This window comes from Dendrobates tinctorius, unplaced genomic scaffold, assembly GCF_039654945.1.
Source record: "Dendrobates tinctorius isolate UK_male_01 unplaced genomic scaffold, ASM3965494v1 ptg000059l, whole genome shotgun sequence".
NCBI lineage: Eukaryota > Metazoa > Chordata > Amphibia > Anura > Dendrobatidae > Dendrobates > Dendrobates tinctorius.
This window is the reverse complement of record NW_027361727.1, coordinates 19,692,199-19,716,112: the sequence shown is the minus strand read 5'-3', so window position 1 is coordinate 19,716,112 and position 23,914 is coordinate 19,692,199. Positions and strand designations below refer to the sequence as shown.

Genomic DNA, 23,914 nt, shown 5'->3' with positions numbered 1-23,914 from the left:
TGTTCTTCCTTTCCACTTCTAATAGCAGAGTTCTCAATAGCATTTGTCAGGTGTATGGCTTTTTCTGGTCTTTGGCTTCCCTTCCCATGTTGTTCTAGTTTAAAGTTCTCCTTACAAGTGTAGCAAGGCTACTTCCAAATACATGCTTTCCAGTCTTCGTAAGGTGCACCCCATCTCTAGCAAGTAGTCCATCGTATAAGTAATTCACTCCGTGATCCAGAAATCCAAATCGTTGCTGACGGCACCATCGACGTAGCCAGTTGTTCACCTGCAGAATCTTATTCCACCTCCTTGTTCCATGGCCATCCACTGGGAGGATGGAAGAGAAGACCACCTGCGCTCCCAGTTCTTTCACTTTCTTGCCTAAGTCTTCAAAGTCTCTGCAGATGGTTTCCAGGTCATTTCTTGCGGTGTCATTTGACATCACGCCAGCCTTTGTAGAAAACACCGGCGATTGTCTAAACGCTGTGTCTAACATCATGTCCTCACTATATCTGAAACTGAACCTGTCAAAGACTGAACGCCTTGTGTTTCCTCCCTCTACTAATGTACCTATTCCCGACATTGCCATTTCTGTGTGTGGTTCCACCATTACTCACCAGCAACATGCCCGCTGTCTTGGGGTCATACTTGACTCCGAGCTTTCCTTTGCCCCCCACATCCGATCACTGGCTCGCTCTTGTCATCTGCACCTCAAAAACATTTCTAGAATTCGACCTTTTCTTACTTTTGACTCCGCAAAAACTCTTACTGTTTCTCTTATTCATTCTCGTCTGGACTATTGTAACTCTCTTCTAATCGGTCTCCCTCTTACCAAACTCTCCCCTCTCCAATCTGTCTTGAATGCTGCAGCCAGGATCATATTCCCCAATCGTTACACCGATGCCTCTACCTTGTGCCAGTCATTACACTGGCTACCCATCCACTCCAGAATTCAGTATAAACTTATTACCCTCACCCACAAAGCCCTCCATGGCTCAGCACCACCCTACATCTCCTCCCTTGTTTCAGTATACTACCCTACCCACGCCCTCCGTTCTGCTGATGACCTGAGGTTAGCATCCTCAATAATCAGAACCTCACACTCCCGTCTCCAAGACTTTAAACACACTGCACCAATTATTTGGAATGCACTTCTCAGGTCAGTACGATTAGTCCCCAATCCCCACAATTTTAAGCGTGCCCTGAAAACGCATTTATTCAGACTGGCCTATCGCCTCAACACATTAACCTAATCTATCCCTGGGTGGCACTGTCAAAAGTTTTACCATAACCAGGTTCCCCGCATCATGTTCCCACATGCTTTATGCATCCATTAGCCCTCTGTGTCTGTACTGCTACACACTTAACATTATGGCTGGTCTAAACAATCAGGGCAATTGTTACCACCCACCTTTCGTGTCTACCTCTTTCCTCATAGACTGTAAGCTTGCGAGCAGGGCCCTCATTCCTCTTGGTATTTGTTATGATCTATGTGATTATTGTTATGCTGTAATGTCTATTGTCTGTACACGTCCCCTCTGAAATGTAAAGTGCTGCAGAATATGTCGGCGCTATAGAAATAAAATTTATTATTATTTAATAGTGGTCTCCCCGTCCCAGGGCTCTGGGGTACTCGGTACCGGGCCGGTGTCAGGGGGATGTGTCACAGCGGCGGTGACCCGGTCCATGGCCCTGGGTGCCCAAATCAATGGTAGTTTGTAGTTAAAGGAATTGAATAGTTCGTGACGCCACCTGTGGTGTTTGGCAAGCAAGGTGTTAAGCCAACGCTGCATGCAGATTCTCTGGGGCTGATGGTGTGTTGCAGCATAGATGGTGTAGCTCCCCACAGGTGAAGCTGTAACCCCAGGGCAGTGTAGATGTGGGGACACTTTGATGGTGTAGTGTCCGGCGCAGGGGATGTAGCAGTCAGTGCTGGCAGACGCAAGAAGGAATGGAGGACACCAGGGCTTGCAGTTTCAACGCATTACTCACAGTTCTTGGTACCCACTGGTGCCCGCTTCCATGCCGTGTCCTCCGGGGCAGAGACTCAACCTACCTCCCGGGCAAGTCAGGCTTCTCCTCTCCAACACTCTGCCTACATGTACCTTTCCTGAACGACTCCTCTATTGCGTCTTTTAGTGTGAAGAGCTCCAGTACCGTGGTACTCTGAAGTTCCTCCTGTCAGATGTTCCTAACAACTCTACTTGTATGACAGACAGCTGTAGCCTCTCTCGGGGACTCCTTTCTCCAGAGTCCTGGCTCTCTATTCAGTTGCTGTTGTGTCCCAAGTCTTGGATGGGAGTAGTGCATTTACAGCCAACTACTCCACCGGTGTCTGCTGCAGAACCATAAGTGCCCATACAACCTCGGGGACCGGGCCCCGGCCTTTCGCTGAGAGCCTATAGGCAGGGTTCCTCTTCCAACCCACAACTCCTCTCTGTTCTCCTACTCCTTCGTTCCGCGCTGTTCCTTCTTTCTCTTATGGAAGCTTAGGTTGCAGTTCTACGTCTTTCTCCTTCTATTCCTTTCTTTCCCGTGCCAGCTGGCTCAGGTCACTGAGGCAGCTGCAGCACTCCTTCCTCCATCCCTCTTCCAGGGATCCTCACTCCTGTCTGAGTGACTTCCTACTCCACTGACCTTCTGTCAGACTAACCTGTAATTCTAAACTTTCCCAGTCTTTTATATCTAACTCCACCCACCTCCCAGCACATCTCGTGTTACGAAGCAAGGACCCACGAAAGGTGCTCTGCTACCCTCTAAGCATGGAGCCGCAATCTGGTCCATTGCTGAACTATCCTGTGTGTGGGAGCAGGTGTTGGAGTGAGGAAAGGAGTTCCCAACTTACCTAGTTGGTGGGGCACTACACCTTAGGAGAAGGTGCAGTACCTCTGTGGCGACTGAGCCTCAGGGGCGCCACAATAGCCCAAGATCTCTTGGCAGTTTGATATATTATACATAAACTTATACTATCTAATAAACCCCTCCTGATCCCGGGGGGTGGATCTTTTATTTTTTCATATTTCATTTTTCATATATATATATCTAGTATGAAAAATTAGACTAGATAACAATCCAAGATAAAGACATCTAAAAGAATAGTTCTCCTTCTGTGAAGGATAGTTTATTTAGCCTATTATAGGTCGTCACAAGAAGAAAGAAGAAAATTCATTTTCATTTCCATCTGTAATCAAGCAAAGAAGATCTAGATTAGACACCTCTCTTCTTTCTCACCTACCTGCTTAACTCCTTATCACACCCCTGCCACTATAGGGCCCTATAGGGTAAGGCCTTTTTCACACTTACTTTTTTCCTGTCAGTTGCCAGCCGCCAAAAAGGCGGAGAACGGATCCGTGTCCGTCGAAACAACGGGAGCCACCGGACCGTTGGTGTCACGGGATCCGCCGATGTAGGAGTGTTAAAGGAACTGCAGGCCTGAAAAAAAGTACTGCCGATGTAGCGGGGCCGAGAAAAGAGAGCGGCATCGGGCATGACCCGGGAGCCGCGTGAAGAGAGTGGGCATGATCCGGGAGCCGCGAGAAGAGAGCGGACATCTCACGGGAATGAATGATCCGGTAGCCAAGAGAAGAGAGCGGGCATCTCGCGGGCATGAGTGATCCGGGGGGGGGGGGGGAGGAGAGAGAGGGGGAGGAGAGAGAGGGGGAGGAGAGAGAGGGGGAGGAGAGAGAGGGGGAGGAGAGAGAGGGGGAGGAGAGGGAGGAGAGAGAGAGAGGATTTAGGGTTAAATTGCCGGGGAAGGCAATTGTTACCCATGCGCTGTGGGAAAATGTGCAAAAATGCGGATCCGGCCATCAAAAATTGTCCGTCCAGACATGTCAGCGGATGCCAAAATTTTGGCGGATCCGCAAAAAAACGGTTACAACGGATGACCATCCGTCAAGATCCGCCGATAATGCAAGTCTATGGGGAAAAAAAACGGATCCGCCAAGAAAAAAGGCGGATCCGTTTTTTTGGCATAACGGTGGATTTTGACTGATGGAGACAAACGGAAGTGTGAAACAGGCCTTAGCAGGGTGAGCCGTCATGGAGTGGGGGGGCCAATTGTGCAGGTCCTAGGGCTCCAACCTCCGCTGTCAGGTAGGGAGATACTAGCCAGTGTAGGGACAGGCACCTCCCAGTGGTGATCATTTCTTTAAAGTATGATGCAATGTATTTTTTTGATAATCAAGTTTATAATTGTGTAATAAAGTTTGAATTTTCAGCAGGGATATCATCTTTTACATATGCCAGTCACGCTATACTCACCTGTGCAGGTCGTATTAGACATCGGGTCGGATTCAGTGCTGTTATCGGCAGCTCTTGTATAGACCATGAATGTGTATGTTTCTCCGGGTGTCAGATTCATTATTGTCGCTGATTCACTTGTCACTATTGTATCATTTATCATTGATGCTGATGAGGAGACATTGGTCTGGACTCTGTATCTGTAAGACGTCTGATACTCATCAGGTTTACTCCACGTCAGAGACACAGAATATGAGGTCACAGCGCCGATCTGCAGAGATTTCACCGACATCGGTTCTGAAGTTACAAAAAAATAAAACATTAAATAAATAAATTAGAAAGCTTATTAAAGCAAACTTGTCATAATAAATCACATGCATCCATAAAATAAGAGTGGCAATCATCTGTCAACATGTACAGTGGTAGTCCTGCATATTTCACAGAGTTTCTTGAGAAGTTTTTGGTACAGAAATTTACCAAAATCCTACTCAGTTTTCAAGGCGGCGTGTCGGAGTCAGAAGCTCCAGATTAATTAAAACGCGCAAGCAGCTTACTGAATTAGCAACTTCCAACGAGTGGCGTGCGCCTCCATGCGCCACGCCAGAAATCACACTACTTTTTCTGTCAGTCAGAGACTGGAGTGAGATTTCAGCAAAGCTGGGAGAAACTGGTGTGAAAACTTTTCAAATCAATTTAAGAATTTTGGCAAATTTGAATTGATGTATCAGGAACTCATGGTGAACACATCCTTAGGGTATGTGCACACGTTGCGGATTCATCTGTGGATCCGCAGCGGATTTGGCCCCGCGGATCCGCAGCAGTTTTCCAAAGGATGTACAGTACCATTATATCCTATGGAAAACAAAAATCACTGTGCACATGCTGCGGAAAAATCCATGCGGAAACGCAGCGATTCATTTTCTGCAGCATGTCAATTCTTTGTGCGGTTTCTGCAGCGTTTTTACATCTATTCCCTTCTTGGAATCTGCAGGTGTAAAAACGCAGGCGAAATCCGCACTAAATCCACTAGAAATCCGCAGGTAAAACACAGGCATTTTAAGGTTAGTTTCACATCAGCGTATTTTTTGCGCAGCGCATCGTGTGCGTCCATGCGCATGCGTCCCTATGTTTAATATGGAATCTGCAGGTGTAAAAACGCAGGCGAAATCATATGCGTTTTCGTGTGCATGCGTTTTTTCAAGGTGTGCGCCTAGGCGCGCCAGATGCAACCTGTTGCATTTTTGGGTCCGCCGAAAGGCGTAAAAAAAAAAACCGCTTGCGCACGGAATCCGACAAAATAACGCATTACAGTCTATGGGAACGCAGGCTTGCACATGGACATGCGTTCGTCTGCGTTTTTGTGCGCATGCGTTTTTGACGTAAACATGTGTAGACACTGGTTTTAACCCCTAGAGAACGAATGCACATAAAGAACGCAAACGCATGAAAAAACGCATAATGCTGCGCAAAAAAACGCTAATGTGAAATTAGCCTAACCTGCGGATTCTGCTGATTCTGCGCGGAAAAATCTGCAACGTGTGCACATACCCTAAGGGTATGTTCACCAGATGAGGCTTATTTTAGGAAACTGGATTTTTCAGGAACTCAGATTTCAGTCACTGGATCAGCACACAGATTTGATCCACTGTAATGAAACTAATTTGCAACTTTTCCATGCAGACTGTGTCGATGATAAACCTGTTGTCATCTTTTAAAATCATTGTGATTGGGGGTGGCAATAAGGAAATAGGTAATGTTCGCCATGTTGGTTATCTAGAAACTTTTCCAGAATTAGTAAAATCTTTAATAACACGCAGTCAAATGATGCAACCATAACGCACCCCATCGGTGAGGTTTATGTTCATAGGACAGCGAAAAATAGAGACAAAAAAAAGTCAACTGCATGCAGAACAAATGAAACCTGGATCCAGACAATTCATGAGAGCAGTGACCTCATACTTACTGGTGGTGACGTTGTGGCAGCAGCTGATTGAGTCATTCCCATAGTAGATCACATACTGTGTACCAGACACAAAGCTGATGAGAGGTGCGTTATTCCAGCTGTTATCGGATGCCTGAATTGCGCTGCCATTTATATAAGTTATATTATGCAGGAAGAATCCCGCTGCCAGTCCAGTGATGGCGATCTGGGAGGTGGTCACCTGGACGCTGATTGTTTGGCATTCAGGTATTTCTGTAAAGCAAATATATCATCAGCCATAGTGAAAAAATGAAAACTTTGCAAATGGTTTTAAATTGAAAACAAAATCTGTATTTTGTGTCTACAGCTCCCATGCAAACTATGTGTCTCCATAGTTACGGACTGAAAACACCGGACCGATATGGCTATACTGTTATTAACTGTCTGAAACCTCACAGGTGCCTGGACTTAAACAAGTTTTTTTTTTCTTATGTTAAAATGCGTCAGAACCCCATTTATATACTCCAATCACACATAGTACTGTCAACGTTACGACACGAATTTGAACTTTGGCCAATAAACTAGTGGGATTTAACAACCTACAGAAATGTGTGAATTACATTAATTTGGCCACTAGGTGGCTCCACAGCTCTCTAAGATGGACAAGAAGGAAAAAGTACATAAAAGAGGAGTCTGATGCTTACCATCACAGGACCACACCACCTGGAAAATAGGAACACATGAGAGTTAGCAAAACGTGATGAATAACACTTCTCATTATCATAAAGGAGCATCAGACAGGACTACAAATAAAGGGTGGTACTGCCATAGCTGTGCACAGAATGCGCAGGATTGCAGACATAATATAACAATCTCCAGGGAGAGCTTGCTGCTAAACTGTTGTATCTAAGCCTATCTTGTGTTAAATACATCAGCTCATCACATCAGATGTTATGAGTGCATTGTGTGATACTGTTTGGAGAGCTGTGTTTTTAAGCCCATCATTTGCTATATTGGCTACTAATCCAGTGTAAATAAACTCATATGATATGATCTGCTGATCAATGTATTAAAGCTTATCACTGCTGATACAAGCCTAAAATGTGGTATGCTGTTTGCTGGATCGTACATCTAATCCTATCACATGCGAGACCATCTAAATAATCAATCTATCTAAGCCTAGCACATGTGATACTGTTTGGTAATATAATGTATCTGAACCTTACTTTTGTCAAACTGTTCATCCATGATGTATCTAGACCAATTGTGTGACACTGTCTACTAATCCCCTGTATCCAAGTACTGTATATAATCTGTTATATTAGTGATCCAGTGCATTTAGGCCTTTCATGTGTTATTGGATCACCCAAAGGGTCTCACCAGGTCGGCGGGGTACTCGGAGCCGGGCCCGGTGGATCTCAATGGGAGTTGTCACTGTAGCTGGGACCCGGTCTGTGGCCCTGGGCGTCCATTTGTAAAAGGGGGGAAATGTTGAGTGTGCGGATGATGATTAAAGTTTATTAGTGAATGATTTGTGACGCCACCTGTGGTGAAAATGTTAAGCCGACGCTGCAGACAGATCCTCTGAGACAGATGTTGTGGTGCAGCAATGATGGTGTAGCCCTCCACAGGCAGGGCTGTAGTCCCAGGGCAGAGTAGATGGAGAGATTGTGCTTAACACCACACCGCTCTCCTCTCCTCACAGAGATGTAGCAGTGCTGAGAGGGTTGCCGCAGGAATAAGCGGAGGACACCAGGGTATGTAGTTCCAAAGCTTTACTCACAGTCTGTTGTGCATACAGGTGCCCGCCTCGGTGCTGTGTCTTCCAGGTCAGGGGCTCAGCCAACCTCCAGGCAAGATGAAGTACTCCGTTCCAACACTCCGCCAACATATGTGCCTTTTCTGAACGTCTCCCTTTTGCGCCTATAATGAAGTACTCTCAGTACTGAGTTACACTGGAGTTCCTCCTGTCAGATGTTCCTATGAACTCTACTTGTACAGGTCACTGAGGTCGGCTGCAGAACTTCCTTCATCCATCCCACTCAGGGGATCTTCACTCCTCCACTGACTGTCAGACTGACTAAATCCTAAACCCTTCCCGCTCTTTTAGTGCAGACTAAACTCCACCCGCCTCCCAGCACGCTTCGTGTTCCAAGCAGGGAGCCACCAAAGGGTGCTTTGCTACACTACTATGTTGTGTGGGATGCAGGTGTTGGAGTGTGGTCAGGAGTCTCCACCTTACCTGAATGGTGAAGTAACACACCTCAGGAGAAGGTGCAGTACCTCTGTGGCGACTGAACCCTCAGGGGCGCCACATTATACTTACTGCTGATCCAGTGACTAAGCCTGTCATGTGTGATACTGGACCATGTATCTAATCCTATCATGTGTGATACTGGACCATGTATCTAACCCTATCATGTGTGATACTGGACCATGTATCTAACCCTATCATGTGTGATACTGTCAGCTAATCGAATTTATCTAAAGCTTACTTGTGTCATTCACTATGAGTTGGGTCATGGTCATGAATCTAGACCAGTAGCGTGATACTGACTACTGATCCACAGGATTTAAGCCTATCACGTGTGGTACTGTTTGCGGATCCAGTGACAGCAGCTGTGACCATTATGAGCCATTTACTGTAATAATGACCACTGGATGGCTCTGATGTGTCACAATCACATTGATTATTTATTTTCCTGTTCTGTCACTTCCCTCTTTTCTCCTAGATCCTGCTTAGTCACCATTTCCCTCCTTATCACAGTCTCAAGCAGCATTCCCCTCAGTGTACTGTGACGTAATGCCAGCAATTATATTAGACAGCACAGTTACATTAAAACACTTTCTAATTCCCTCCTTTAACTTAAAGAAGACCAGTCACCAAGTCAAAGGTGGCCGTTTTTGTGTTTTTCAGGCATGATACTTTTTGTCTGACTCTTGATGCCTGCTCTCCTGTCTAAAACTGTACAGAAGCAGAAACAGAGAAGTCATCTTTCATTTAAGAGCAGGCAGGCCATGCATGCTGATAAGGGAAAGCACGTTCCAGCACCTATAGTGCATGCAGAATGCTGATTAAGATGAAACAGCCTTTAAACCAGAATGGATGGGAAGTGGAGTATCAAGACAATTCCAGAACATATTAGACTTGTATATTGCACTAAAACAGATTTAACTTATGAGGATGAGGGCTCAAGACCCCACTTTACTACAGATTTTATGTGAAACAACAGGAATGCTTTAAAATAACACGGCTGAATAATTTTAGTCTCATGCAAAACCCTGGATTATGATTTCATTATGTGTTAAGCCAAATTACAAACTCAGATCTGCCACAAATGTATACGGTTGTAAGTAGGAAGACCGGGCTGCGGGTAGCTGTACCAAGCCGGGTCCGGAACTGTTGAGGCTGCGTCCCTTGTTGTCTGAGGGAAGAAATAGGGGACAGGACAGGCCCCTTGAGACAGTTAGAGGGGGCATGGCTAAGCCGGGCAGTGAGGAGAAGCGAGTGGAAACAGTTAGTTTTTGGCACTAATAAGCAGCGCACAGCAGGCAGAGCAGTGTGCTCCGTCCCTTGAGCGTTGGCGCCGCACAGGGCTGCATCCGTCCCCTCCCACCTCCACCAGCAGGAGTCTGAAAAAGCGAGGTGCTGTTTACTCGGTTTCGGCCAGAGAGTAAGGTGCTGTGCGCTTCGTGACCGTAAGTACAGCGCACGTGCCGCATAGAGAAAGCCGAGTACTGGACAGACATTTGCGCCCTACTTTGCCAGTTTATACTTGCCAGTTCACGTTGGACCCTGACAGTGCAGTGGCCTTGTTTGTTTCGGCCGCACATGCTTATGGACTAGGGGCTCAGCGGAAGGCACCGGAGACGGACCGCTGCCACCAGAAGACGGACCATCGTTTAAAGGACCCCATCTGAGAACATTATCTGGCCGCTGCCGTTTCTACAACCCCCTGTGGGATCATTTGCTGCAAAGGAGCATACAGGACATAAGTTCCTTCATTGGACTGTTAGGGTACGTGCACATGCTGCGGATTCTGCTGCGGTTCCGCAGCGGATTTGGCCCTGCGGATCCGCAGCAGTTCCGCAGACATTGTACAGTACAATGTTAGCCAATGGGATTTCAAATCCGCAGTGCACATGCTGCGGATTTTTCCGCACGGAGTTGCTGCGGTTTTAAATTCGCAGCATGTCAATTCTTTCTGCGGATTCCGCAGCGGTTTGACACCTGTTCCATTGTCCAGGTGTCAATCTGCAGGGGAAAACTGCTGGCAAATCCGCAGGAAAACCGCAAGTCACTTTACCTGCAAATCCGCGCTGAAAAATCCCCAGGTGAATCCGCAGCGTGTGCACTCACCCTTATTGGTCATTACTCAATGCTAATTGTCTTGGATCTCTCTGCAGCATTTGACACTGTGGATCATCAGCTCCTCCTCACTATGATCCTTTCCATTGGCCTCAAGGACACCGTTCTCTCCTGGTTCTCCTCCTATCTCTCTGACCGCTCCTTTACTGTATCTTTTGCTGGTTCCTCCTCCTCTCATCTTCCTTACTGTTGGGGTTCCTCAAGGATCAGTCCTTGGCCCCCTCCTCTTCTCTTTGTACACTGCCCCTATTGGTCAAACAAATCAGTAGATTTGGTTTCCAGTACCATCTCTATGCTGATGACACTCAATTATACGCTTCTTCTCCTGACATCATGCCAGCCTTTCTAGAAAACACCGGCGATTGTCTAAACACTGTGTCTAACATCATGTCCTCACTATATCTGAAACTGAACCTGTCAAAGACTAAACTCCTTGTGTTTCCTCCCGCTACTTATGTACCTATACCCGACTTTGCCATTTCTGTGTGTGGTTCCACTATTATTTCCCAGCAACATGCCCGCTGTCTTGGGGTCATACTTGACTCAGAGCTTTCCTTTGCCCCCCACAATCGATCACTGGCTCGCTCTTGCTATCTGCACCTGAAAAACATTTCTAGAATTCGACCTTTTCTTACTTTTGACTCCGCAAAAACTCTTACTGTTTCTCTTATTCATTCTCGTCTCAACTATTGTAACTCTCTTCTAATCTGTCTCCATCTTACCAAACTCTCCCCTCTCCAGTCTGTCTTGAATGCTGCAGCCAGGATCATATTCCTCACCAATCGTTGCACCATTGCCTCTACCTTGGGCCAGTCATTACACTGGCTACCCATCCACTCCAGAATCCAGTATAAACTTATTACCCTCACCCACAAAGCCCTCCATAGCTCAGCACCACCCTACATCTCCTCCCTTGTTTCAGTATTCCACCCTACCCGCGCCCTCCGTTCTGCTGATGACCTGAGGTTAGCATCCTCAATAATCAAAACCTCCCACTCCCGTCTCCAAGACTATACACGTGCTGCGCCAATTCTTTGGAACGCACTTCCCAGGTCAATACGACCTCAATCCCCACAATTTTAAGTGTGCCCTGAAAATGCATTCATTCAGACTGGCCTATCGCCTCAACACATTAACCTAATCTATCCCTGTGTGGCACAGCCAAAAGTTTTACCATAACCAGGTTCCCCGCATCATGTTCCCACATGCTTTATGCATCCATTAGCCCTCTGTGTCTGTACTGTTACACACTTAACATTGTGGCTGGTCCATACAATCAGGGCAACTGTTACCACCCACCTTTCGTGTCTACCTTTTTCCTCATAGACTGTAAGCTTGCGAGCAGGGCCCTCATTCCTCTTGGTATCTGTTATGATCTATGTGATTATTGTTATGCTGTAATGTCTATTGTCTGTACAAATCCCCTCTGAAATGTAAAATGCTGCGGAATATGTCGGCGCTATAGAAATAAAATGTATTATTATTGCTTTTCATTTGTTATCCCTTTTACTGAATACTGAGGAGTGAATACCTTTTTCTATTAAATTGTTATATATTGTTAACCCTTGCTCTGCCTCCTTTCCGTCACTGCATCCAGCAGCCTACTAATACGGCAAGTGTTCATCAAGAGTTATGCAGATACGACAATATTTCATGGCGATACAGATCTATAGAAATATAAGGAAACCTGCTGCATTATCGTAAAAGCGATGTCTCATTGCGATTGTGACAATCCGTTTTCACTTGGAAGATGGCATGCACCACCACAAGAAAAGTCCAAATGTATGCTACTTTTATGGAATAAAATATAGTGTATTTGTTGGCGGTGCTCAGTTACACAGCCTCCTAGCTTCACTCTGCACAATATTAAAAAAAAAAAATAAGTTGGAGGGGCTGACCAAAAAAGGTGTAAAAATACCAACATTTTGCAATATTTCAGTTTTCTGCCAGAATTCGAAAAAAAATCCACTGACAAATAGGAGTCTTGGAATTTACGACTTTACAAGATAACCCCTTTAACTTTATGCGTTAATGTTGGACATTGGTAAAATCAGCTCTAATTCATCTGAACACCACCCGAGCATTTGTATGGATTCTAAAGTTATATACTGTGATAAGATTACACACACACACACAACAGTTTTCAGCTCAGTAAAACAATCTACCGTAGTTCAATGCACGCTCCATGGTCAGATGCAACTTTAATTCTAGGAATGTAAAAATTCAGGTATAGTGACCTGAAAATTCCTGTAAATGTTTTGCAAATACTTTGATCATTCTTTTTATGCGATTCTTCCTGGTAGTACCATGGTGTAAAATCCACTTTTTTATTATTTTGAAAAAGTTAAGTAAAACTTTTACAACTTCTTTTTACATTTTACTGCTCTTTCAATTAAAAGTAGATTGATGAAGGTCCGTATATCCTGTGACCTCCACCGATCACTCCAAAAAAACTTACCTAAGAAGTGTGCAGCTCAGGCGATAGGAGCATGTAACTCTTGCTTGAGCGCGCACAGAGTGGATTATGGATTCAACAGAAAGAATGGACTACGAAGCCTCTGCTTTCTAATGAATCCATACCGTGCTCTGTGTCACTTGAGCTGTGTCCCTGTTGGGAAGAGGGGTTTGAATGATTGATGGGCATCTCACTATCTGGACCACCACCAATCCGATTGCAATTGGAAGGGCAGTAAAATATAAAAGAATGTTTTAAAAGTTTACTTCCTATTTAGCACTCCCATGAAAAGTTGTATCCTTTTAATATATTGCAGTCATATTATACAGCACTATGTACATACAATTGCTCAGTTTGCCTTTTCACCCAACTACCGTAATTCTTCTCTTTTCTCTGCGTTATGTAGAAGTAGGAAGTCTCTTGACCCTGCAGAAATTATTCCCCTCTTCAACTCCTGACCCAGCTGCTTCACCCATCCCTCTGTTTTTGACTTTTACTGTGCCTTATGAGACATACAAGAAAAATTTGCTCTACACTCCAAAACGTATAGTTTTTGGAACATACATGGGGTGAGGCTTTGAGTAACTAAAACGTTCAATTTTTATTTTTTCCATTTTCTATAATTTTGTCCAGCATGGAAAGATATGAAAATTTGCAAATCAGCTCATAAGGAAATTTACCTTAATTCTTCACAAAAAAAAATGCAAGAAAGTGTCTTCCAAACCCCTGCTTTTCACTGTCTATTTGCCTGCCTACAGCTGATTTGATACCAGAATGTACTCGTCTGGAGTACAGATGATGTCAGTGACAGGATAGGCACCTGTGTCCAACCCTGAAGGTTCTGCATATCAGAGAATATCTTACGGCAGCTCGTCCCCTTGGTTAGTGCGCTCAATCAGCACTCCTGTAATATTTATCTGTGGCTGCACAGCACTATCTCCATCACTCCAGTAAAATACATTTCTTGTGGTTTGTGTCAAACAGACCCTCACTTCCCCTGAATACTTTAATAGAAGTATTAATTGCTTCCACAAGCATCCTGTATGTATCACTGTAGGGAAAGTAATAAGAACAGGGGGCTTGTATAAGTCAATCTACAGCTTCCATTTCCGTATACAATACTATACAGTGGGCACTGGGAGTCGGTCAAGCCTAGAACGGAGACAGTGTGGGGTACACCAACGTGACAAGAGCGCAGGTAGAATCCAATAAATCCTGTAATTTTTGTTTACAGAAATGAAGGTAAATCCCCTAATTAACTGATTAGCAAAGTTTGATAACTTTCCATGTTGTATAAAATTATTTAAAAAAAAAAATGAAAGTTTAGTTACTTTTTAAAAGCTGTGGAATATCAGCCAGAGAAGTGATAATGTACCTTAAACAAAGATATTAAATAGTTTCCCATAAAAAATAAAACCATAAAAGCATTTTTACCAAAATTCCACAAGCCACTAAGTCCAGTAAAGTGTAGGCATCTCTGACTAAGGCTACTCTTACACTTACCACTTTTTTTGACGTCCGTTATTGCGGCATGTTTTTGCGAGGCCGTATCGCTGCATTTTTTACGGTCTGCCGCAATAACGGACCGCAGAAAAGCTTGAGGAGCGCCGTTTTTTCATTTTTCCAATGCTATGTAAATAGTATTGGAAAACAAAAAAAACAGCATTCCGCAAAACCGGAAGCCACGTGCACCGCAAAAACAAACTTCCGTTTGTTTTTGCGGCCCCATTGATTTTCAATGGGGGCCGTGTCCGTAAGCCATGAAAAAGATCGAGCAGGCTAGATCTTTTATCACGGCCGCAATTATGGCCCTCACGGCCGTACAGCACACAGCGCACCGTGGAATTTTTACGGGCTGATTTTGCGGCCCCAGAGAAATCTATCGGGGCAGCAAAATCGGCCCAAAAAACACGGTAAGTGTAAAAGCAGCCTAAGCAACTCTCAGAAGAGTTTGGGAGGAGCAGGTTACTTTGTTGAGCATCCAGCTGGAAAGAATATTTGGGAAGAGTACTGTGAGTAGAACTCCACCAGTTAGTTTCAGCCAATCAGCATTGCTGAGAATACTCTCAATACACCGATTGTGTCTATCAAGTCAGCTGCTCTTAGCCAATGTCACAATGCTTCTTCCAAATGTCCTTTTAAGTTTAACACCAGGCATTGTATATTTATCCAATGCTTCCCCCATTTGGATATAATTTGGGAACAAATTGCCTTTTCCTTCATTTTGCAAAATCTTTTACGTTTTGAAAATCATTACATAGTCTAACATCTAAATATCAGGCCAATACAGAATATCATTTTACAGCCTTTTGCATTGAAACCTGGCACACAAAGCAAATGCCCTGCTTGTCCCCATCTAGCTACGTCATTAACAGCAGCCTGCTTTTGTCAAGCAAAGTTGCTATTTTCCATTTCCACTGTGACCACATACAGGAGATTACAGTTAAGCCCTGGCTATAAAAGGTCCTTGTGTCGGGATCTACAGCCATAGAGGAACTACACAAATAAATAACAAAAACACAATTGCCAAGCCCTGTATACTAATAATATTAATTATTGTATTTCTATAGCACAAGCATATTCCGCAGCACTTCACATTTTAGAAGGGACTTGTACAGACAACATAAAACATTACAGAACAATAAATCACATAAATCAACAGATATCAGGGCGCTGCTGCTCGCAAGTGTACAATCTATCAGCAAATAGGGGAGACACAAAAAGGTGGATGGTATCAATTGCTTGTATTGTACGGTCCAGCCATCAATTCAATAATAATCTCCAGAAATAAATTATATAACCGCTTAACACTGCACCAGTGCAGGATCACGTGAAGCATTTTTAAATTACAATCATACAGCCAACAATCTATTTTCCCCCCATTGGAATTTTCATAAAGATCATGGTTTTAGCAAACTTTCATATACAAAGGAAGGAGAGTTTCAGTACAGAACAAGGTGAGAATTATTTTTTTGATTTTTAAAGATTACAAAAAATAGTCAGATTTTTTACCCCAGAAATAGTGACTGTTTTCTGTATAGGCTGTATCTGGAATTGCAACTCAATCCGATTTAAGTCAATGGGGCTAAGCTCTAATATCAGACAAAACCCACTGCCAAGAGTGGCGCTATTTAGCAAAAAAAAAAAAAAATTAAAAGATCTTCCTAAAACAACCCTTTGGGAATTTTGGTTTAAATGTCACAGATAGATTTGCCATTTAAGAGCCCAACATTACTGAGTATCAATCACTGGAGCTCAAATTTTGGTTATATTTGTTGTCCCTCTTCTTTACCAGACACTTTTTATACACTGAGGCTTTCAAAATTTCTATTCATATATTCAGGCAGACTGATGGTGTAATATTAGTTGGCGTCACTGATTCAATATTGAGTGGGAGTCAAACAATAAATCCCATTGAAATGTTTCCAGGCAGATCTTCAGTTATTTGGGCTACTCGTCTAATTGTCCTAGTATCCTACAATGCATCCTCTCATAGATCTCCCTGTCCCATGTATAGCGGAGTCATTTTGTGACCTTCATTATTTGGAGAAAAAGTCCATTAACCAACGGCTTCATGTAGAATGCACACTAGAAAACATTTAGTTAGCGATGATCGAGAACTGAAATGCTCGAGGGCTCGGTACTCTAATCGAGTCTCTCTCTCCATGGCACTCAAGCACCCGCGATACTCGATCGAGTAACCGAGCACCTCGATGCTGAATCGACAATTGAGCAGTACTATGCACACTCGCTCATCACTTTGACTTCCAGCTACACCCCCCACACTCACTCATCCCTAGTGGAAATTTATAAACTTTCGCTGAAAATCAGTATTACGCCGGTTTCACGCTTCCTGATATTTCCGGTACCGGAGATATCAGTGTCTGTACTACATGTGGCACACGTGTGCCGCACCAGTACCACACGGATGGCTGCAGGGGAAGTAGCACTACAGTAAGCGTTGTTCCCCTGCGTGTGGTGTTGAACTTGGCTGTCATTATTCGCCCCTGCTCTTCCGGCAAGCAGCGCGAGCAGGGGAGAATGAAAGAAAAACCGACGTGGGGTTCCCCTTATTTTTTAACGAACCCGCCAAAACTCACAGGTGCAGGCTGCTAATTCTCAGGCTGGCAAGGCAAGATATGGGCCGCCCCCCAGCCTGAATTTTGCGGGAAAACGCATGCGAATTCCGCATGCGTTTTACCAGCGGCAGGGAGTTGCGGAAATGCTGTGGACATTTCCGCAGCATTTCTGCAACGTGGGCACATAGCCTTAAAAAAGCCGGATTACTTACCGGTAATGCTCTTTTAATGAGTCCACGACAGCACCCACTTGGAGGGATCCGCCCATAGGAACAGGAAACCTACAGAGATAAAAGAGGGCGGTCCACCTCTCCCCCTCAGTTGGATTTCAGAGTACCAGGAGGACCGCCAAATATTAGGCCATTATATTATCCAATTTTTCTAACTTATTAACTTCACAACTAAGAAGGTGTATATACATTATGTTAACTTCTAGGGAGGGTTAGTGAACGGGTGCTGTCGTGGACTAATTAAAAGAGCATTACCGGTAAGTAATCCGGCTTTTTACTCTTCGCCATGACAGCACCCACTTGGAGAGACTTTCAGAGACCTTCACCTGGGAGGGACCACCGTGCCGAGGACCGCTCTACCAAAGGCTAGGTCAGATGAGCATGATAAATCAAGCCTATAGTGATTATAAAAGGTAGAGGGTGTAGACCAGGTTGCCGCCTTACATATAGACTCGATTGCGACGTCTCCCCTTTCTGCCCAAGAGGAAGCCATAGCTCTGGCGGAATGTGCTCTGATACCCTCCGGAGGATTCACATTGCTCTCTGAGTATGCCAGCCCAATCGCGTCTCTGATCCATCGAGACAGGGTACCCCTTGTGACTTCACATCCCTTCTTTTGGCCCTGAAAGGAAACAAATAGAGCCCTACTCTTCCTCCAGCTGCTAGACCTCTCAATGTATTGTAATACTGCTCTTCTAACGTCTAGTGTATGGAATCTTTCTTCCTCTGGAGTAGAAGGGTTACTAAAAAATGAAGGGAGATGGATTTCTTGTGACCTATGAAACTTCCCTGCTACTTTTGGTAAGTATGAGGGATCTGGTTTTAGTATTAGCTGATCCTGGAATGTCACTAGAAAAGGGGGTTCTGTTGAAAGTGCTTGTATGTCGCTAACCCTTCTGGCTGAGGTTAGTGCAACTAGCAGTGCTGTTTTGAAGGATAGGTGTTTAAGGGATATTGAATCTAAGGGTTCAAAAGGCGGACGTGTTAAGGCCTCCAGAACCAGGTTCAGATCCCAAGGAGGAACTCTAGGTATGTGTACTGGCTCGCTCCGCTCACAGGCCGAGATGAATCTGCTTATCCATTTATTGCCTGCCACATAATAGCTATAGAGGGCCCCTAGAGCTGACACCTGGACTTTTAGTGTGTTGACAGCTAGCCCTAATTCCTTTCCTTTCTGTAGGAATTCTAGAATCGCTGTAATCGGGATTTCTCCAGACTCAGGGCCTGTGTGGGACTCTAGGAATTTTCTCCATACTCTGGTGTAAATTCTTGTCGTTGTTATTTTCCGACTTTGTAGGAGTGTATTGACTAGTCCCTCCGAGAATCCTCTTGATCTCAACATTTCCCTTTCAAGTTCGAGGCCGTCAAGTGGAGACTGTCCACTTGAGGATGGAAGAAAGGCCCCTGTGAGAGGAGCCTGGAGGTTGAGGGAAGCACCCACGGGTCTGTCACTGACATCGCTTGCAGGCATGAAAACCACGGCCTCCTGGGCCAGAATGGTGCTATTAGGATTATTCGTGCTTCCTCTGCTCTGATTTTCCTGATCACCTGCGGTAGTAGTATGATTGGTGGGAATGCATATGCCAGTTTGAATTGCCACGGGGCCTGGAGGGCATCCAGAATTTCCGGACTGTCTGACATATTTAGAGAGGCGAACCTTCGCACCTGTCTGTTTTCTCTGGTGGCAAAGAGATCTATTTGGGGAAGACCCCAAAGTGACACGATGCGTGTGAATATTCCCCAGCTTAGACACCACTCCCCTTGCCGCAGTGTATGGTGGCTTAGGAAATCTGCCTCCACATTGTCTCTTCCCCTTATGTGGAGGGCTGAGAGAGACAACAAATGTTCTTCTGCTAGGGATAAAATTCTTCTTGCGGAAGACATTAAGGTGACCGATCGAGTTCCACCTTGTCTGTTCAGATATGCGACTACGGTGGTGTTGTCCGAAAGGATTCTCACGTCCTCCCCTTGTAACTGTGGAAGAAAATGAAATAATGCATGATAAACTGCCTTTAGTTCTTTTAAATTTGACGAATCGTTATCTTCGCCTATATCCCATAGGCCTTGGGCAAAATTATTCCCCATATGGGCTCCCCATCCTGTGGGGCTAGCGTCCGTGATAATTATACTGGAGGGTGTTATAACCCAAGGTACTCCTCCCGTTATCGTCCTTTAGCCACCACGCAAGGGAGGTTAGGACCTCCTGGGACAGCGTGATTTTCTTTGTCAGATTCCCTCGGTCACGGGACTCCTCTAAAAGAATTTGGTATTGTAGCGTCCTCGTGTGGAACTAGGCCCACTGAACTGCCGGGATGCAGGCAGTAAGGGATCCCAGGAGGGACATTGCTTCCCTTAAAGATATGTGTGGCCAACGTATCGCCCTCCTAACCTTTTTGATTGCTGAAATTTTTACCTGCGACAACCGACACCTTTGGTTTATGGAGTCTAGCTCGAGACCCAGGAAGGACTGAACAGACTGTGGCTCGATTCTGGATTTTTTGAAGTTTATTATCCACCCTAGGGCCTGTAAGGACAAGATTGTCGAATTGAATTTCCCACTATCAGAAAATCATCCAGATAGGGTACTATTAGTGTGTCTTTCTGGCGTAAAAAAGCCATCACTTCCAGCATCACCTTTGTAAATACTCGTGGTGCGATGGAAATGCCGAATGGCATGGCCGTGAACTGGAGATGCTGTATCTTGCCATCGAGGAGGACCGCCACTCTGAGGTATTTCTGATATCTGGAATGGATGGGAATATGATGATAATAAGCATCCTTCAGATCCAAGCCTGCCATCATACAATTGGGGAAGAGGAGCTTAATCGTGGATCTTATGGATTCCATCTTAAATTTATGATTTATTATGAATGAATTTAATTTTTTCAAGTTGATTATTGTCCGGAATGATCCGTCTGGTTTAGATATCAGAAAGAGAGGGGAGTAAAATCCTCTCCCTTCCTGCCCCTAAGGCACATGGACCAAAACTCTTTTGTCCATTAAATTCCGAATCTCAGCTTCCAGGGCCTGCTGTTGGATTGGTGAGCTGAAGGATGTTATGATCAAAGAATTACGGGGTATATGATTGAATCCTATTTTTAACCCGTCCTTGATAATGCCTAGGAACCAAGGGCTAGCCGTAATTTTCTCCCATTCTCGGAAAAAAAATTTTAGCCTCCCTCCTACTGGAGGGACTGGCTCCTCAGTTCCTGTCCCTGCGGAAGGAGGATCCCCTAAACATGGCACCTTTGCCCTTTCCTTCCTTTGTGGCCCAGCGGTTTTGATTTTCTGCTGGTCTTCCTCGGCCAAAGGGTCTCCTCCTAAACGCCCTCCTATAAAATGGGAGAGGAGGGTTAGGGAATCCTTTTTTCCTTTCTTTTGCCTTCGTAAGGATTTCATCTAAGGCTCTTCCAAATAAGAACTCACCCTCGCAAGGAATGGTACACAGCTTTGCTTTGGACTGGGTGTCCCCTCTCCAGCTTTTAAGCTACAGGCTACGCCTGGCGTTATTAGCCAACCCCGCTGTTCTGGCTGCCATACTTAAGGAATCAGCCGAAGCATCCGCTATATACCGTATTTTTCGCTTTATAAGACGCTCCGGATTATAAGACGCACCACAATTTTTGAGGAGAAAAATAAGAAAAAAATATTTTTTAATAAAATGGTGGTGCCTCTTATAATCCTTGCATCTTATTGCTTACCGGGGTTGGTGGCTGCGGTGTAGAGGGGTCCCAGGCTCGCTGCTGGAGGAGGCAGGCGTGGAGTGATGCTGCAGGCCGCATTCAGGGATGAGGGGGGGCTCCGATGTGTGCTGTTGCTGCTGCAGAGTCTTGTGCTGGTGTCAGGTTTCTCCACTTGTCCGGCGGTTGGAGGCCGGTGCTGCGGGTGCTCCGGTGCGGCGTTGTGTGCCCATCGATGCCCGGGGCTCTGCCGACATTGTTCGACAGACCAGAGCCCCAGCATTTCCTCGGTTCCCTGTATATGTGCGCTGAAGTGCCGGTAAAAAAAAAAATGGCCGCCGGCGCGTGCGCAGATGGGATCTCGGGACCAGTTCTCAAGAGATGAGTTCTCAAATCTCATCTCTCGAGAGCTGGGTCCCGAGATCCCATCTGCGCACGCGCGGCGGCCATTTTTTTGCAGGCACCACCGCGCGCACACAGGGAACCCAGGGAAAATGGCCGCCGGCGCGTGCGTAGATGGGATCTCGGGACCCACCTCTCGAGAGATGAGATTTCAAATCTCATCTCTCGAGAACTGGGTCCCGAGATCCCATCTGCGCACGCGCCGGCGGCCATCTTTTTACCGGCACACAGGGAACTGAGGAAATGCCGGGGCTCTGGCCTGTCGCACAATGTTGGCAGAGCCCCGGGCATCGACGGGCACACAACGCGGCACCGGACACACCCGCAGCAGCGGCCAGCAACCGCCGGACGCCCCCGATCACAGCCTAGGTAAGGCATGTCCGCTTTGTAAGACGCACCCGTTTTCCCCCCAAATTTTGGGGAAAAAAAGTGCGTCTTACAAAGCGGAAAATACGGTATGCTGCTGCACCGCGGATTAGTGGTATGGCGGCTCGTAGTTTGTCTCTGGAGATCTTCTGGTCTATTTGCTGGTCTAGTTGATCAATCCAGACCAGCATAGAACGAGCTGTGCAAGTACTAGCTATTGCCGGTTTAAATGTGCCAGTAGCTGCTTCCCATGCCCTCTTCAAAGAGGCGTCAGCTTTGCGGTCAAGCTGGTCTTTTAAAATGCCCATGTCCTCCACTGGTAAGACCGTTTGCTTTGAGGCGGAGGCCACTGCCGCATCTACCTTCGGGACCTTACCCCATGTCGACAACTCTTCGTCGTCAAAGGGGTACCTTCTTTTTGAGGTTGAGGGAAGGTACCCTCTCTGGTCCTGTCTCTCCCATTCCTTCTTAACCAGCGCTTTTATTGCTGGAATAACTGGAAAAACTCACCTCTTTTTGTCAGTCAGACCTGCAAACATGATTTCTTGAGTCGTTTGCGGCTCCTTTGTGTCTGTGCATCCCATTGTATTTCTCACAGATTTGACTAGATTATCCATATGATCTAAAGGAAAACAGCAACGGCCCTCCATATCTGAGGAGGATGCTGACATGGATGCGTTGGAACTATCTGAGACTACTTCGCCTTCATCGGTGTCTACAACCGCTGGTTTAGTAGTTTCGATATTAGAGGGCCTGCTCTGGTTTAGGGCCTGTAGTTCTTCCCTGATTATGGCCCTTATATCTGCAGCTGATGTTGATGCCTGTTTTGCCGTTTCATTAATGCATCTTTTGCACAGCCTTTTTGTGTAAGAGTCCGGTAGCGGACGTGTACACAGGGCACACTCTTTATTTTTTGATTTTTCCCTCCTCTTAGCCTGAGATATGATGACGGAGGGGAAAAGGAGAGAGAGAGAGAGAGAGAGAGAGAGAGAGAGAGAGAGAGAGAGAGAGAGAGAGAGAGAGAGAGAGAGAGAGAGAGAGAGAGAGAGAGAGAGAGAGAGAGAGAGACATTTTATCAGCTTGATAGGCAGAGCGCCGTCCACTCACCCAGTGAAGCTGTAGGTACTGGCTCAGGAGGCTGAGAAGGAGGCTTGTTGGCGTGGCTTCTGTGGCTGCGGTCTGAGGAACCCCGTCTTACGTGGTCCTTGGCTGCTGCTGCATCGCTTGCCTGGGGATGCGTGTCCTGCCTTGGTGAAGACATGATTGCACGCCCCATTCCTTTGCCCCCGGCCTTTTGTAAGCTCCTTCATACCTGGTACCTCCCCCTCCAGGTGCGCCTATTTGCGGCCATTAGCAAGCGCTTCAGCGCTGATTCCAGCCGCCCGTGCTCTGCAGGCGTTCGTCATTCATTTTTTTTTTTTTTTTTTTCCCCTTTCTTTCCTGGAGGGGGCGGGGAGCGCCTCTTACTTTGTGGTGCCGCCCAGCTGCGCGTGCGCTGTGAGCCGTGGAACCTCCGGTAACCCGGAAGTTCCTCCTTACCACTTCCTGCTGCTGAATGTCCGTCTTCCTGGACGCTGAAGCCCCATAGGAACGCCGGAGGTTGCCGTTTCTCTCCGGTTCCTGCGCCCCCACATGGACCGGAATGGATTCCCCGCCGGTGTCATGTTCTACGCAGAGGAACCCCCGGTCGGCGCCACCCAGTACCGGCGTTTCTGCATCTCCGTTCCTGCCAGCCGAGGAGGAAGCCGGATTTCAGCACTCCCCCCGTCGCTGCTTCTGGAGCCGGAACCCCTGCCGTTCTCGCAGATACAGCACAGGCGGTTCCTTGGCCCAGGTAAGTCTGTAGTATATCCTGCGGTTCCGCTTAGGAACAGGAAACCAACTGAGGGGGAGAGGTGGACCGCCCTCTTTTATCTCTGTAGGTTTCCTGTTCCTATGGGCGGATCCCTCCAAGTGGGTGCTGTCGTGGCGAAGAGTAAAAATAATAATAATTGCAAATGACCTTGTAATAGCACATTATTTTCCCTGTAGAAAACACTTGGTATCACAGTAATCTAAACGATTGAGTAAAATGTAATAGTATTAAAGTCAGCCTCATAAAATGACAATTCTGTATCAGGTTTTCTTAGAACACTGTTGTTTCTTTCCTCTGCTCATTTTGAAGTTATCCAATGGGTGTTACCATTCC

The 23,914-nt window shown here is 45.9% G+C and overlaps 1 protein-coding gene across 1 annotated transcript in view; it reads right to left on the bottom strand.

Annotated features, from left to right (window-relative positions):
- LOC141092401 (receptor-type tyrosine-protein phosphatase beta-like) overlaps nucleotides 1–23,914 on the bottom strand; it is a 239,049-nt gene that overhangs the window by 182,735 nt on the left and 32,400 nt on the right. The window contains exons 2-4 of the mRNA XM_073578524.1: nucleotides 6,850–6,868; nucleotides 6,188–6,418; nucleotides 4,246–4,521 (exon numbers count right to left, since the gene is read on the bottom strand). Of these exons, the coding sequence (XP_073434625.1) occupies nucleotides 4,246–4,521; nucleotides 6,188–6,418; nucleotides 6,850–6,868 (526 nt within the window). The remainder of the gene's footprint in view (nucleotides 1–4,245; nucleotides 4,522–6,187; nucleotides 6,419–6,849; nucleotides 6,869–23,914) is intronic.